Source organism: Carlito syrichta, unplaced genomic scaffold, assembly GCF_000164805.1.
Source record: "Carlito syrichta isolate Samal-C Ts95f unplaced genomic scaffold, Tarsius_syrichta-2.0.1 Scaffold306893, whole genome shotgun sequence".
NCBI lineage: Eukaryota > Metazoa > Chordata > Mammalia > Primates > Tarsiidae > Carlito > Carlito syrichta.
This window is the reverse complement of record NW_007250989.1, coordinates 16,817-34,318: the sequence shown is the minus strand read 5'-3', so window position 1 is coordinate 34,318 and position 17,502 is coordinate 16,817. Positions and strand designations below refer to the sequence as shown.

At 43.9% G+C, this 17,502-nt stretch overlaps 1 protein-coding gene across 1 annotated transcript in view; it reads right to left on the bottom strand.

Moving 5' to 3' along the window:
* Positions 1-17,502, bottom strand: part of LOC103265870 (kelch-like protein 3) — a 40,181-nt gene that overhangs the window by 9,670 nt on the left and 13,009 nt on the right. Inside the window, exons 3-5 of the mRNA XM_008063520.1 lie at positions 6,934-7,051; positions 6,333-6,530; positions 791-919 (exon numbers count right to left, since the gene is read on the bottom strand). Coding sequence (XP_008061711.1) covers positions 791-919; positions 6,333-6,530; positions 6,934-7,051 — 445 coding nt within the window. The remainder of the gene's footprint in view (positions 1-790; positions 920-6,332; positions 6,531-6,933; positions 7,052-17,502) is intronic.

Sequence of the window (17,502 nt, the reverse complement as noted above, 5' to 3'; positions counted from 1 at the left end):
ACCTCTAAGACAAAGGGACAACACAACAGGGAAGAAGGGACTGTGGCTCCACTTCCCAAAAAATCCCAAGGACCACAGAGCTTCTGGTCTCCCCACAAGAAGCAGAAGTGAAAAGCCATTTGGGAGTTGTTCTCTTTCCATGTCGGGGAGGGATTAAAGGGAGGGAGAGCGGGGGTGGGGGACATAAGCGCTCTCCAAACATGAACACTGATAGCTTGGCTGCTGATCCCCAAGACAGAAACTCCCCAGGCGAGCTTAGTTCTGTCAACTAAAGGCTCGTCCTACAGGAATGAGACTCTCATAATCTGGGGGTTTAAAAAGCTAAGTCTGGAGAATCCTGACTTTGCCTGTCATTAATCACACGACCCTGGGCAAATACTCAACCCCGGTAGACTTACTTTCTCAGTCTGTAAGTGGAATTAGTATCTACCACGTAGGGCTGCAGTGAAGATTGAGACATAGAAAGTGCTTGTTAGGGCAGCGCCTGGCACATAGTAAGTCTTCACTTTCAAAAGAAAGTGAAACAGAAGGGATGCTGGTGAGCATCCCTTCTGCCAGCATCCCCTCCATAGAAACAGAAGGGAGGCTGGTGAGGAGAATAACATCTCATCCATTCCCAGGAAAGGTTAACTTGTGAGCACTGTATCTAGCTACGGAGGTGCTAGTAGGATCATATACAATAAAAAGGAAAGAAGATGAAGGTAAAGCAAAGTTTCATGTTATGCTGTTGAACTCGAGACCCACTTATGAGCAAGACAGACACAGCCTGCACCCTGGGGCACCCCCGTACCTGCGCCACTGCGGCGGGTGCTCATGTCCGCCACGTATATCCACTCATTGGTCGCTGGGTTGTACTGTTCCACGGTGCTCAGGCACTGGCGGGAAGCCCCATCATAACCCCCAACAGCATATAGCTTCCCTGGAACAGACAAAGTGGCTGAAGGTGGCACCAGGGTCAGTGGCATGGAAACAAAGCTCGGCTGAACCTCTACCGTTAACCCACTGGGGCACCCTGACCTCAAAGTTCTAAGCCCCCTTCCTCCAGGGGCCCACCAGCTTGCTCCCCAACCTGGCAAAGCATCCTTCACGTGTCTGCATTCTACTTGCCCCTAGAGCTCCTTGGAAGCAAATACAGAACCTCTTTCAAAATAAGCACCCCCCCAAATGCCCAGCATAGAGCTATGGCTGGCACCACTGGGGCTCAACATATTCCTACTGGTGAGCTAGGTTAAATCTTATCTAGACCAAGTCACCAACACCAATAGATAGAAAGCTAGAGCACCCCCCAACCCAGCTATAGGCAGGCAGCAAGTTTTCTGGCTAAGGACTCATAACAGCAGAGGAAATAAATATGGAAATGTATTCTTCAGTGATAACCCAAAACTTGTCTTAGCCATTGTCTCCACCCCTTGCACCACCCTGGCAGGTAGAGTGTGTGAACGGTGTGTTCTCTGTGCATTCTGAGTTGGAGTGGCTGGAATTTTCTGCAGACTACCTTGTGATTTCTGAGCCACGTGCAAGAGCCCTAAAGCTCCATCATCTAGTTTTTAAATAAAAACACCATTAAGCTGATGTCCAAGAGCAACACTTCTGCCTGGGGTTGAGGGCTGAGAGGGTGGTTAGGCAAGGGGACAAAAAAACTGGTATCTGAGCTGTCCCAGAGCAAAGACTCAAACATTTTGGGCTTAACATTTAATCTCAGAATCCAATGAAATGGTCTCTTCTGTGTATGGAGAGGTGAGTTGGGGAGGAGTCCTACCCCCCTGTAGGCCTCAAACCTATGAGGAAATCATGGAATTATAACAAGGACTGTGAACACTAGGTGTAGACTAAATCAACATCGCCACATACAAATCTACTTAACAGGATTACTTAATTTGTGTGGTCATTACATGCTTTCTTTCTTTTTTTTTTTTGAGTTGGAGTCTCACTGTTGCCCAGACTGGAGTGCAGTGGCCGCTCCCGGCCACCGCAGCCTCGACCTGCGGGGCTCCGGCGATTCTTTCACCTCAGCCTTCCGAGTAGCCAGAATTACAGGCATGCGCTACCACGCCCGGCTGATTTTTTGATTTATTGTAGAGATGAGGTCTCGCTGTCCAGGCAGGTCTCAAACCCACGGGCTCAGGCCATCCACTCACCTCAGCCTCCCAAAGGCGTGGGATTACAGGCTGAGCCACCGAGCCCAGCTATTACATGCTTTCTTAATGGAGAGATACCAAGAATACAACTAGGATGTGAAAATCTGCAATTATTTTAGGTTGGAAAGATTCTCAGGCTTAAAACCACGCTCTACCATAAGAACCATCGCTGTATCAAATGCAATTTTTTCTTCTTCTATCATCATTGAGTCGTTTTTTGTTGTTGGTTTTTTTTTTTTTTTTTCTGCCTCAGAGCCCACTCAACTGATTCACCTAAAAGAAAGAAATACCTCCCCCTCGGTCTGCCCTCACCAAAGTCAGTATTTTTAAAAACCTGACTGCAAGGTGGCTCACATCTGTAATCCCAGCACTTCAGGAAGCGGAGGCCAGAGGACTGCCTGAGCCCAGGGGCTTGAGACTAGCCTGGGCAACATGGTGAGACCTCATCTCTACAAGAAACCATGAAAAATTAGCTGGGCGTGGTGGCACGCACCTGTGGTTCCAGTTACTTGGAAGGCTAAGGCAGAAGGATCGCTTAAGCCCCTCAGGTCGAAGCTGTGGTGGCCGTATCACTGCACTCCAGCCTGGGAAACAGATTGAGACTCCGACTCAAATAAATAAATAGATGCCATTAAAAACCTGACTGCACAGCTCCTCCAGGGCCCAGGCTACTTGCAGGGTGTATGCTGGTTCAGACATAACAATCTATGTAACACACACTCCGCTCTGCTGGGGAGCTTCTGTCTACACTCTGATTCTCACTGTCCCTTTTCCTAAGTAGAGATTCTTCATTGCAGCCAGTAGCAAATTATTCTCATTTCCTCCGTTTCTTTTTTTTTTTTCAGAGTCATTCAGACTATATAGCCATGGTAACGAGATGAAGAGAGGGAGGAAAGTCAGCCAGGCAGTGTGGAGAACCATCTCATCAAGACCACCGCGAAATGGGGTCCACTTAAGTTCCTCCCTCAACATTCTCACCAGAGCTGTAAATTGCACTCTGCCACCCCAGGGTGACCCACAGCCCAGAGAGATTCGGGTTCAGGAGGGGCAGGAGAAACGAGTTTCCAGCCTGTCCCTGCTCTCACCTCAGCATGGCAGCAGGGCATGCTATAAGACTGCACTTCTTCCACACACAGAACATGCTCACAAAAGCCTTTGTCAAGGGGAGCATTTTTAATTACTACCATTAAGGCATCTCCTCTAACCCCCATCAACTGTTCCATCTGCATCAGCTAAAAAAAAAAAATAGCCATTCAAGGTTTCTCCTTGAGTCTATTAACCGTGGTTAGCTATTTTTAACCCCTACTCTATTGTTTGATATTCCTGGCTAAGGAACAAGGGGAAAATGAGAAGGTGGCTAGACAAAGCACTTACATTTGGCAGACAAATCAATTTCTGTTCCACCAGGAGGATGAGACTGCAAGAAACAATTTATCTTGGTAGGGGGACAAAATCCTTGCCCTCACTAAGATGACTTGTTTAGTATGCTGGAATAATACACCTTTAAATGAAAATGTAAATCACATAATACCGGTACAGACTGAGAAATGCAGTGAGAGAAAAGAATCTTTCTATTAATGTCTAACTCACTGGCCATTATACTCCCCCCAAAGCACATTTGTATTTGCATGCATGTTCTTGTGAGTGCTCATGAGAGAGGTGGAATGTCTGCGCACGTGTCTGAGTGAACAGATGTTCCAGCTAGGTTCTCGCATCAAGACTGGTTACTGAATCAGTGTTGTCCTGCAAACTGCAATGTTTTAGTTCAAATAATATACTGTGCCTTAGTGCATTAAATTCACACATATTTATAGAACTCCTACCTGTTAGCAACTGCTAATGGTCTGAAGGAACATAGCACGGTGGGGAGAGCAATGGGTTGGGAATCAAAAGACCTGGATTCAGGAACTGGTTGTGCTATTTACTACCATTGTAATGTAGGGCACATCACTTAACCACTCTGGGACCCAGTTTCCCCACCTGGAAAATGGAGAAAATCTGAGTTCTGCCTATCTCCTCCAGAAGGGTTTTATAAACAAAACCAGAGACTGGCTATGAAAGTTCTTTACACACAACTGTACCCTGTCTGCAGAGCCCCAGACCTTACCACTGCCTCCTGCTTTACTCTGCACACCTTTCCTGACTAGAGCTGGGCTCCACCGCCAACCTGCTCTGCACAGAAAGTCATCAGACCTGGAAAGAACTGCTCACCTCCCTCCCGGCTTGGTTCATGTTCAACATTAACAAAATTAATTGGACACAATTAACTGTCACCCCCACCACATTATCCTCCTGGGTCCTAGATTAACTCTGAAGTCCCCACTCTCTCCCCCTCCCCAGCCTCTAGCAGAGCTCCTGATAAGTGGCTAGAGTGACAGGCCGGCATCTCCTCCACAGGCTCCTCTCACTCCCCCAAACCCAGCTCCAACGCTCAGCAGACTTGGGCCAGGAGCTTTACCCCTCCGAATCTCAACTTTCCTCATCTGTTAAATCAGGACAAGAGCACCTAACTGAGAGTAGTGATCTGAAGAAGGGACCAAGGTAGAGGAAGTGCCAGGCATGATGCTGGATCCAGGACAAGGCTGTGGACTGGGACAGGCCTGGTGCCATCCACTGCTGCCTCCTTACCTTCCACAACGCCCACACCCACACTGCTCCGCCGTGTGTTCATCGGGGCCACAAAGAACCACTCGTTGGTCTTGTAGCTGTAGGCTTCCACCGATGCTAGGCCTGGGAGACAAGAGACTAGTGAGACTTCCATGGTACCACGCCTCATCCTACTGTGGGTGGAACCATGAGGATGGGGGAAGAGTCCACACACGGGGGCTGGAAACCTGGCTGCATGGTTCAATGCTATCTGTGGCTCATGTGCAGCCTGTGGCAACTTCCTGAAACACACCTGCAGTGTCTACCTGAGGAGACCACTAAGACTTGACTCAGGGGTGGGTTGTGAGAGGACAGGGGTATACCTGAACTGCATGGCAAATGCAAAGTACTAAACAGAATGGAATAGTGTGATTCCAAGTAGACACTTGAGGTTGCCTTCTCCCTTAGATTCCTCTACCTTAGGTGCTAGAAAGCTGAACACTTGCCTTCCAAGACTTCCTCACAGCCAGGGTTAGCCAAATCAATAAGACCTAAGCAGATGTCTGATGGTGATTTCTGAAATCGCCTTTGCTTTTCTGATACAGGTGCCATCACTTTCTGCTTTTTGCTCCCTGCAACACAGATGTGTTGGCTGGAGCTATAATAGCCATCTTGTGATTATGAAGAAAAAGCCAATGCATCTTAAAGAACTTGGCCCAATGATCCTTGAGCAACTGGATCAAATCAGGAGCAGCTGACCTCTGGCCACCTTTGTTCCATGAGTAAAACAAAATCTCACATTTTTAAAGCCACAGTTTAGTCAGATTTTCTACTTTTAGCCAAAAGCAAATCCCCAAAGAAACGATGCATCATTACCCTTTGGTTCTCCTTATCCCCAGGTCCCACTCACTACAGGCAGCCTCCAGAAGGGCTAAGGAAAAAAATACTGTTTTTCACCTTCCCCAAGGCCAAAGGATAGCATTTTGGTTTAACAGAGTTACCGCCTGCAGAGATGTCTACCTGGCAACATGAGTAGAGATGAGATGATCTCTCCAAGTTCATGTTCGTCATGGTTTCAGATTGGAATTCTGAAGTTAGATAACATCCAGGAGCAAGGCTCATGAGTAATGTACAAAGCCTTGCAAAGCTTCAGTGGGGTGGTAGAAAGAACAAGGGAAAAAACGGGCACCCTGTCCTGCTGCATGGCCTGAGCCCGGTCTCCCTCCAACTGCTGAACCTCAGTTCCTTTGTCTATTTGGTAGAGGGTCAGACTAGAGTCCTGTGGTCTCCCCAGCTAAGTATGTGCTCTCTTTAAGTCTCATCTTCTGAGTTAACAGGATCTCAAGCACTGGAAAATAGGAAAGGGACTCTTCTGAGTGTGGGATCCTTTCTAGAGCCCTTGAAATCACAGTACTTGGGGGGTTACATATTCTTTGTGTAAGAAGCTCCCAAAGTTGGATGAGGAAGAAGGATGAACATGTTCCTGGGGCAAGTAGTAGCTACACATGGACAGAAGACTGACCGAAGAACTGAATGAACAAAGGGTGTGTCACAGCACGGAGGGTGTGTCACAGCCTGGGAGGGATGGGGAACACGTCCTGGACCTACCAGTACTGCCATCAAAGCCTCCCACTGCGTAGAGCAAGTCATTGAGCACCGCCGCGCCCAGCGTGCTCCGGCGCTCCTGCATGCTGGCTATGGACGTCCACTGGTCCTTCACACCGTCATACACGTCCACTGTCCGCACCCTCAGTGAGCCGTTAAACCCTCCGACGGCATACACGTGGCCAGCCATGAACACCACACCTGAGGCACAGGAAACCAAGGCATCAGCGCATCAAGGTCAGGGCAGGCAGCTGACTGCTCGTGTTGACGGTGATGGAGGGGTGGTGAGGAAGGTACATGAAAGCTCACCACAGGAGGTAATCTCCAGCTTTAGATATTTGGAAGTCATTATGGCACTGGATTTCTTTCCTATTTGCTTTTTGAATGTTGTCTGATTTAAGTAAACACTGGAATTAGATTGCACTCCCCAAGCACAAGAGAACTGGCCCCAGAAGAGGTAGCCAAAAACCATACCGATGGGGAGGGAATGGGAGCCTGAAGGCACAGATGTTGGAGGAAACAAGGAACAGCTCGTGACTCTAGCACTGAGCAGAAACCAGCCAGGGAAGGACAGCCTGCAGAACTGGGGGGCGATGCTGCTCACCTGCTCTACATCTCCGAGAAGGAAGTTCAGCAATCTGGTCCCAGCGGTCCTCCTCAAAATCATAGCACTCCACGCTGCGGATGGCCTTGGGCGCCTGGCCGCCAACCACAATCATGACCTCCAGAAAGACAAGTGGACGTTAGCTGGGTCTCCCCAACATTCAGATTAGCGAGTGACCAATCCCCGGCACTTTCAGGATCTGTGAGTGATCTGAGATGCCAGTTTCCGGAGCTACACATATAGAAATACTGCCCCTCATCACCCACAGATATGCATCATCAAGAAAAGTCTCACAAGCATCTTTCCACAGAGACACAATCATAAGATCTATGTTTCCCAAATGCCCTGCTCAGGGCTGTGTTGTGGGTTATGTGAAGCTGCTTGGGACGTCTTCTGCCATCTCACTATCCTCGGGATTGAAAGAGAGGGTGCTAAAGATTACATCAAAACATACTGGAATATGTTTGGGGAAAGAGTGCAGAATTTGAATCTATTTTTAAGATAAAATTATTACCCCCAAACACTCCTGAATGTCTAGACTTCAAGGGGCATTTATTCACTGCAGTACAGAAAAAACAAAAATGTGAAACACTGCTTTGCAATGGTTACCACAAAACTTATTAAATCGCTGACGTTCTGAAAAACAGTGCCATTTCCACAAGTAAGGTAGTAGCTACCAAAGCCAGGCACCATGTGAAATGTGTTGTCATTTGCTTGTCACCATGACTGCGAGGTAGAGATTATTATCCACATTGACAGGTGAGGAAATTAAGTTCAGAGAGCTTATATAAATGGCCCAAGGTCACACAGCCAAGAGTGTGAACAGAGACTGAAACCCAAGTCTACCTGACACAGGGCGAGGCAACCAGCAAACTTTTAATAGTAAAGCACAAAAAATATCATAGTAGGGGTGTTATTTCATATGGGTGGTTTTATGCACCTATATGTGTCTTCTGGGTAGCAACTTAAACATATTATTTATTGCAGCACAGGGTTCAAAAAATGAAAGCTACTGCCTTGGCTAGGTTAATAGAACTGCAGTGCTTAATTGTGGTATCCCTATTGTTGTGACTTTTGACACACATTATTAATAAATAAAAATTAAAGTATCAAAGTTGCCTATATATGTATATGTATATTTTATTAAACTTGTGCAAATTCACAGCTATCCCCACAATGACATCAGTCTCACTCCATGGCATCCAACATACTTTTTTGAGTGGAGAGAAAGGGGTAGACGTCAAAGCCAGCCAGTGTAAGTCACATGACCTGCAGCCTGGCTTATTTACCCAGCAGTTCTCAAACTTCAGTGTGCAGCAGAATCGCCTGGAGAGCTTGTAAAAAACTCAGATTGCCAGACCCTTTCCCCAGAGTTTCTGATTCAGTGGGTCTGGAGTGGGGCCATGAATTTGCCTTCCTAACAAGCTCTCGGGTGCTGTTGCTCCTGCTGGGCTGTTCTAGAATTTGTACTTTGAGAATCACTTTTTTAACCCACGGCCTATGGGGTTTTTCTGATGATATGCCATTAACAATTTCTGCCATTATGAATCCTTGCAGTGCTTTTTACTTCCACACAATGTATTTTTGAGGAGAGGAGTGATCATCAAAACCTGTGTGAGCTCTCAGGAGCTCAGGCCTCAAGTGAACACTCTCCACCACAGGAGACAAAACCAGAGGTGACAACCATTGCTTCATGCCCTAAGAGTTCAGATTCAGGCTAATCCACTGCCCATGGTTATCAGAGTTATTCCACAGAGTTGTGACCAATGTTCAAAAACTCAGAAATCTATTCTGTCTTCTACAGTATTCCAAAGTAACCCAGGACACACAGTACAGGGGTGAGCTGCCGCTGCTTCTGGAAATGAACCTTCTGTACTTGACTTTCCTACATGCCTCAGCTCAGAGGGTCCACGGCTTTGTGTCAAGAGCAGCCTTTTTCAGAGAAAAGTTGCATTCTACATGACTTTCCATGTGTACTTCTTTGCCTAGATAGGCATCCACGAACAGTTCAAGGGAGGTTTTTTTTTTTTTTTGAGTTGGAGTCTCACTCCATCACCCAAGTGGGAGTTCAATGGCATGCTCACACCACCCTAGCCTCAATCTGCTGGGCTCCAGTGACCCTTCTGTCTCAGCCTTCCAAGTAGCTGGAACTACAGGCATGCGCTACCACACCCAGCTCATCTTTTTATTTATTGTAGAGATGAGGTCTCAGCAAGTTACCCAGGCTGGTCTCAAACCCGTGGGCTCAGGCAATCCACTTACCTCGGCCTCCTAAAGTGCTGGGATTATGGGCTGAGGCACCAAGCCCAACCAGAAGATGTTAATGAACACATGGTGGCAAACTTCAGACAATGCCCCACTTACTCCTCCAGGGCAGGACGACTTGCTCTATGTTCCTAAGCATGCCTAGAACTTGCATTGCCCTTCTGATTTTGAGTTGATTAAGCTCAAAACCAGAAATGACAGCAAAATATGGAAAGGATTTTCTTTGAAATCGGGTTTCTGGGGTCAAGTGAGAATAAAACCAGTTTTTAGTTTTCTTTCTGCTGAGATTTCAGGCACCCTACACCCTCACACACGTTGCTCCCTCACTTTCTTCCCCCTTTCTGTTCCCTCTGCTTTATGCTTAATGCTTCTGAAACATTCTTCCCCCTTTCTGATCCCTCTGCTTTAACACCTGCTTATCTTTCAGGTATCAGTGTACATGTCACTTCCTCCAAATGAACTTCCGTGTCCTCCAAGTCAGAGCTACATGTCCCTCTGAGATCTCACCTGCTCTGTGTGTTCCACTCGGTGCTGTAACTGTCTAGTGACTGGCCTGTCATCCTCTAGACAGTGAACCCTGCCAGGGCAGAACATTTATCTGCCTCAGTCACCATGGCAACTCCTTATGTTGCCAGGTTAAAATAGGCTCAAATATTTACTTGGAATAAAAATTAAAAAATTAAAACTGGATAACACATGCAAGGAGTTAACAACAAAAACACACAGTTAAATTTTTTAAGAATACAAAACTGGAACATCATTTTCTTTGGTTAATACAGGTTGGAATGCCAGATTACAGTTCTGGGGTCACTGAGGAAAACAAGCAAAATAAAAAGAGAAAGTAGCCGGGCTCGGTGGCTCAGCCTGTAATCCTGCGCCTTGGGAGGCTGAGATGAGTGGATTGCCTGAGCCCGCGAGCTCGAAACCCGCCTGGGCAACTTGGTGAGACCTCATCTCCACAATAAATAAAATAAAAATTAGCCGGGCATGGTAGCGCACACCTGTAGTTCCAGCCACTTGGAAGGCTGAGGTGGAAGGATCACCGGACCCCAGCAGGTCGAGGCTGCGGTGGCTGGGAGCGGCCACTGCACTCCACTCCGGGTGACAGAGTGAGACTCCAACTCAAAAAAAAAAAGAGAGAGAGAGAAAGTAAGAGTTTTTCCCATATCTTGACTTGTTCTTTGCATAAGGTATCAGGCTTCCTCTGTAGATTAAAAAAAGGCAAAGCTTTCATAAAACCTCACCATGCCCCAGAAACTGTCTTCCACCAGGGATGGTATATTTGTATTGGAGAAAAATCTACCACTTGTTTCTGAGAATTTTCATAGTGACACAAAAACAATATTATAGAAATGCCAAAAAAATTGATATTTAAACCTGAGCAGAAAAACAAAAACAATACAAGACAAAGCTTTCAAAATAAGCTTGCCTTTGAGCTCATAAGGCCACTAGTAAGAGATGACTTTTTTTTTTTTTTTTTTTTTAGTTGGAGTCATGCTACCACCGCCTCAACCTGCTGGTCTCAGGTAATCCTTCCACCTCAGTCTTCCAAGTAGCTGGAACTACAGGCACGTGCCACCACACCCGGCTAATTTTTTTATTATTATTTATTGTAGAGACGAGGCCTTACCAAGTTGCCCAGGCTGATCTTGAACCCCTGGTCTCAGGCAATCCTTTCGCCTTGGCCTCCCAAAGTGCTGGGATTATAGACTTGAGCCACCGTGACCGACGAAGAGATGGCTTTTAACATCCAAGACTTGTGCAACTATCTGAGAAGAGGAATTATGAAGTTTTGTGAGATAGGGCCATGTTTCAGAGAGAGCTCAAGGCAGCAAGGAGAGCAGGTACACGTTCTGCTTCTCTCACAGATGAAAGAAAACCAATTTTCTGTTTTATTTTTATTTGACACTAATCGTCATACATATTTATGGGATACAGTGTGATGTTTCAATACATGTATATGGGGGGACCCCCCCAAAAAAATGGAATTATTTTTTGGAGGGAGGGTCCCTTGTAGCACACTCAGAATTTGTTCCTCCGGCTCAAATGGTCAACCAAAGTTTTTAACTGAAAGTTTTGAGACGGTTATGTCATGATTTGTGGAGGAAATATTCCAAGGTGTAGCAAACAGGTGACTAACTCTTTCACCATGACAATGCACCTGCCCACATTGCACCAAGTGCTTCAGTGGTTTTTGAACAAAAGCAGCATGGGCCCCGTGCCCCACCCTCCCTATTCGCCTGATCTCACCCCAAGCGACTTTGTTTCCACAGATGAAAAAAGTCCTCAAAGGGAAACATTTTACTGATGTGGAAGAGGTAAAACAAAAAACGACAGAAGCACTAAAAGGCATCAAAATGGACGAGTCCAAAAACTATTTTGAGCAGTGGAAAAAAGCATCTCAATAGGTGCATTACATCAAATGGAGACTACTTTGAAGGTGATTGAAATTTAAAACACATAAGACTAAATACACAATTTTTTATCAATAAATTCCAGGTATACATTGTGTAATGATCAAATCAGGGTAGTTGGCATACCCACATCTCAAACATTTATCATCTCTTTGTGGTAAGAAAATTCAAAATCTTCCCTTCTAGGTATTTTGAAATATACAATACATTATTGTTAACTATACTCACCCTGCTGTGCAATAAACTCCAGAGCTCATTCCTCCTACCTGTAACATACTACCCATTGACAAACCTCTCTCCATACCCCTCCCCTCAACCTTCACCAGCCTCTGATCTTGACTTCTGAGATCAGCTTTTTAAATTCCATGAGTGAATTAGCCATGTGCAGTAGCGCACGCCTGTAGTTCTGGCTACTTGGAAAGCTGAGGCAGGAGGATTGCCAGAGCCCAGCAGGTTGATGCTGGGGTGGCCATAAGTATCCCACTGCACTCCAGCCTGGACAATGGAGTGAGACTCCAACTCAAAAAAAATAAATAAATAAATTCCATTAGTGGGATTATATGGTTTTTGTTCTTCTGTGTCTGACTTATTTCACTTAACATAATGTCCTACAGATTCATCTATATTGTTGGAAATGACAGGATTTCACTCTGTTTTATAGCTGAATAATATTTCACTGTATATAGACACATTTTTTAACAATTTACCCATTGATGGACACTTAAGTTGATACCATATATTGGCTATTATGAATAGTCCTGCAACAAACATGAGAGGCCATATATCTCTTCAACATACTGATTTCATTTCCTCTGAATACATACCCAGTAATGGGATTTCTGGGTCATATAGTAGTTCTGTTTTTAGTTTTTCCTAGATACATAAAGCCAACTAAGATTGAATCGTGAAGAAATAGAAAACTTGAACAGAGCAGTAATGAGTAATGAAACTGAATCAGTAATAAAAAGTATCCCAAAAAAGCCCAGGACATGATGGCTTCACTGCTAAATTCTAACAAATATTTAAAGAAGAATTAACACCAATTCTCAAGCTATTGAAGGGGAAGAAATTCTTCCAAATTCATCATCACTGAGGCCCTGATACCAAAACCAGACAAGGACACAACAACAACAAAAAAGAAAACTACAGGCCAATATTCCTGATAAGCATAGACACAAAAAATCCTCAACAAAATACTAGTAAATCAAATTCAACAGCACATTCAAAAGATCAGTCACCATGATCAAGTAGGATTCATTTCAGGGATGCAAGGATGGCTCAGCATAAGCAAATCAGTAAACATGACATATCACATTAACAAAATCAAGGACAAAAATCACATGATCATTTCAATAGGAGCAAAAAATGTAATTGATAAAATTCAGCATCCCTTCATGATAAAAACTCTCTACAAGTTAGGTATAAAAGGAACATACCTCAACACAATAAAGCCCATGTATGACAAACCCATAGCTAATATCAATCTGAACAGGGGAACATCGAAAGCTTTTCCCCTAAGACTTGGAACAAGACTACTTTCACTACTTCTATCCAACATAACACTGGAAGTCCTAGTCAGAGCAATTAAAAAAAACAAAAGAGGTCATTGCTTTGTTAAACTCTGGTGTGTCCATGTGGCACTTTGAGCTATGGCCACCATGTTTCCTAGCTTTGGCCCCCCTCCCCTACCTTGAGGAGATAAATCTCCTCTCTCTCTAATTTACCTTCTAAATAAACTATATTTTCCAACCTAAAAAAAAGGAAAGAAAGAAAAGACATTCAAATAAGAAAGAAAAACTAAATTGTCCCTGTTCACAGGTGACATGAATACATATCCACCAAAAAACTATTCAAATTCAGTAAAGTTTCAGGATTCAAAATCAACATAAAAATCAGTGGTATTTCTATACACTAATAGCAAACTATCTGAAAATGAAATCAAGAAGAACTCCATTTACAATAGCTACAAAATATATAATACCTTGGAATAATTTAACCAAGAAGGTAAAATAACTCTACAATGAAAATTATAACACGCTGGGCTCCGTGGCTCAGCCGTTAATCCCACACTTTGGGAGGCCCAGGTGAGTGGATTGCCTGAGCCCACAGGTTCGAGACCCACCTGGGCCACTTGGCAAGACCTCATCTCTACAATAAATCAAAAAATTAGCCGGGCATGGTAACGCGCACCTGTAGTTCCACCTACTTGGAAAGCTGAGGTGGAAGGATTGCCGGAGCCCAGCAGGTCAAGGCTGTGGTGGCCAGGAGTGTACCACTACACTCCAGTCTGGGCGACAGAGTGAGACTCCAACTCAAAAAAAACAAGAAAGAAAGAAAGAAAATTATAACACATTAATAAATCAACTGAAATGGGAAGCTATCCAGTGTTCATGAACTAAAAGAATATTGCTCAGATGTCCATAAACAATCTACAGCTTCCATGTAATCCTATCAAAAGGCTAGTGATAGTCTTCAAAAAAAATAGAAAAAAAATCCTAAAATTCATATAGAACCACAAAGACCCTAAATAGCCAAAGCAATCTTGAAGGAAGAATAAAGCTATAAGCATCACATTATCTGACTTCAAAATATATTACAAAGCACTAATAACTAAAACAACATGATACTTGCATGAAAATAGACACATAGACCAATGGAATCAAGAGCCCAGAAATAAATCCATGCATTTACAAACAACTGATTTTTTAAAAAGTCACCCAAAATTCATGCTGGTCTAGTCTCTTCAGTAAATGGTGCTGGGAAAACTGGATATTCATATGCAGAAGAATGAAACTAGATTCCTATCTTTCTATCTAGACAAAAATCAACTCAAAATAGATTAAAGACTTACATATAAGACCTAAAACTATGAAACTACTAAAAGAAAACATAGAGGAAACACTTTAGAACATTTGTCTAAGCAAGAATTTTTTGGATAAAAGACTTCAAAACAATAGGCAACAAAAGCAAAAATAGACAAATAGGATCACATCAAACTAAAAAACTTCTACACAGCAAAGGTAACAATCAACAGATCAAAGAAATAGCCTGCAGAATGAAAGAAAAATATTTGCAAACTCTGCATCCAGAATATATAAAGAATTCAAACAACTCAAGGGCATCCAGAATACATAAGGCACTCAAACAACTCTGATTTTAAAATGGGCAAAAGACCTGAATAAACATTTCTCCAAAAAAGACATACAAATGATCAATAGGTATATGAAAAAATGTTCAACATCACTAATCATCAGGGAAATGAAAGTCAAAATGACTTTGAGATATCACCTCACCCCGGTTAGGATGGCTATTATAAAAAAGACCAAAAAAAAAAAATGCTGACAAGGTTATGGAGAAAAGGGAACAATTATATACCATTGGTGGGAATGTAAATTAGTACAGCCAGTATGGTCAAAAGAAATCCAATATGTATGTCAGGTCTTGCAAGAAGTCATCATACAAGGAGCTCTATACCCACAATTGTGTTGATCATGCAGAGTGAAAAGAATAAATTTCCTATCTTGAATACTAATGGATGGTTGTTTCCATAGATACCTGATCTTAGCAACCAATTAGGCAAATATGAGTATTTCCCAAAGTCTACATGTATTACTTCTCTCAAATTACAAACTTCTAGCTACTTAAGAATACAAGATGTTAGAAAAATAAGAGATCTGAACCAGTCTCTCCTGCAAGCCCACATTTTACATTCCAGAAACACTGTGACCCAGAGAATTCAACAAGCATATTTCCTTCTTTCCCCAACTCTCCTAAACCTCCATTTACTAAAGATTTGTGATACCTTTCATAGAAATTACTGAATCAAATCAGCTTATTTAATGATTACTATTTTTAACATTTATCCTTCAAGGTAATCCTGGGCAAGAACTATTACTTGTATGGGAATCACAATAAACTAAAGAACTCGTTCAAAGCTAACAATTATGCTACACTGAACATAATTGAGTCATTCTCATGAATTGCAGTATGTGTGGGTGTTTCACAATAAAGAATTGATTGTAGGCTAAGAATTATACTATACTGAACATAATGTAATCTCCCTCAAGAATTGCAGCATGTTAGAAGTTTTGCAGGGTACCTCAGGGTTCTGATCTCAAGTCTCAACTGGCAATGTGCTGAAGGTTGCCAAAGTTTTTGGAGAATTCTGGTTCACAGGATATGGGTGAGCAGAACTCTATTGTGGCATGGATGGTTACTAGATATCTCTTGAGGATTCTCATTTTGGAAAGTCAAATGGCCCTTTACTTTAGGGAGATTAGAGAGTGCGTGAAAATACCAGACAATTCCTTAGGAAGAAAATTTTACCTTCAGCATAACAAATGTTTACATGAACATATAATGTTCTCTCTTTCACATAGATGATTCTCATTCTACAGTACGACTGTGGGCTTGAAAGGATGCCGGTCCTCCTCACTGAAATGACAACCACCCTGCGTCCGAGAGCCACTAGGCGCCAGAGACTACTCAGAGAAAGGGACAGTAAGTGAACAGCACAGAGATTTTCAGTATGTAGATCAAGACCCTAACCTTGGCCTCAGGACCACATAAGTCATTTGAATTTCCACTCAGGAACAACCTGGGCTCTGCACATAGTTTTCATCGGGCAAGAGTAGAGTGTGTGTCCAAACTCTCTTCTGTGACCGGTGAGCTGGGCAGAAGGCAGGCCCAGCCAGTCGGTCCCTCGGGCCAGGGCAGGAAGTGAGTCTCTCTTACCCTGGTGCGTGGGGCCGCAGGGCTAACACCAAAAATTCATCCGAAGAAGCATGTCGAAGTCGAGCCAGAAGACTTGTCCAAGCAGGTTCCTGAGCAACAGGTGTTCTAGGCAGGTACTGACAGCCAGCATTCAGAGACCATGGGGGTCTGAGAACCAGGTAACGTGAGGGCAGAGGGGAGAAGTGGGGGGGAAAAATGGGCTTTGGAATCTGACACATCTGGACCCAAATATGGGCCCAGTCACTAAATAGCTGTATGACCATTAGCCAGACACAATCTCGCCAAGCCTCATTTTCATCGCTTGTAATATCAGGATAATAGGACGTTTCTCATATGGTGCTGGGAAGTTTAAATTATATAAAGCACTTAGCACAGTGCTTGGTAAATAATAAACACGAAATGTTAGCTTCTGTTATTAGACTAACATCAGCATCATTATTACTGTTTAAAGCAGTGACTAAAAACAGACATCTGATAAAAGGTAGAAAAGGACACTTACAAACCTATTCACCGGAGGGTGAGTACCACTAATTCAAAGGGTGATAATGGGCTTTTTCAGGACCCCAGGGTGTGTTCCTGAGTATGGACCAAGAGGGAATTGGGGCATTGCCTACCCTGGGGCCTGGTCCAGGTGAGAAGACATCCTTCCCACTCTGCCAACAGCTTTTGCTGAAACAGGACAACCCAGCTTAGGAGCAAACCACTCACTTTCAGCTCAAATGGCATTTCAGTGTCATTTTCAAAGAGCTGAATAGAGATGCCAACTGAACTGGAATGACAGTGAAAAGTGCCAGGTTCAGTACATTTCCAGAGGGTTCATTTGCATCTTCCTGGAACCTCATTTCTCTGCTGCCATCTGTGGAACAGGGTAATGTAGGAGGGTTTTAAGTGACTGGGAGACAGCCTCAGGTTGTCCATGGCAACCCAGCCTCAGGGAAGTGCTGGGTGGTGAATGCGTGGGAGTCAACATGATGCTATTAGCTGTTCCAGCTTGGATGTGTCAGTATGATCTGTGCACATACGGCTCAGGAAAACACACCCTTATTAGCCTCTGCCGCTATCTCATCACAGTCTATTCCTTTCAGGGAAGGGACTTGGCTGGCAAACAGAGTTACTGCTGAGAATTGCTGAGAATAGTGCAAATAAATCTCTTTCC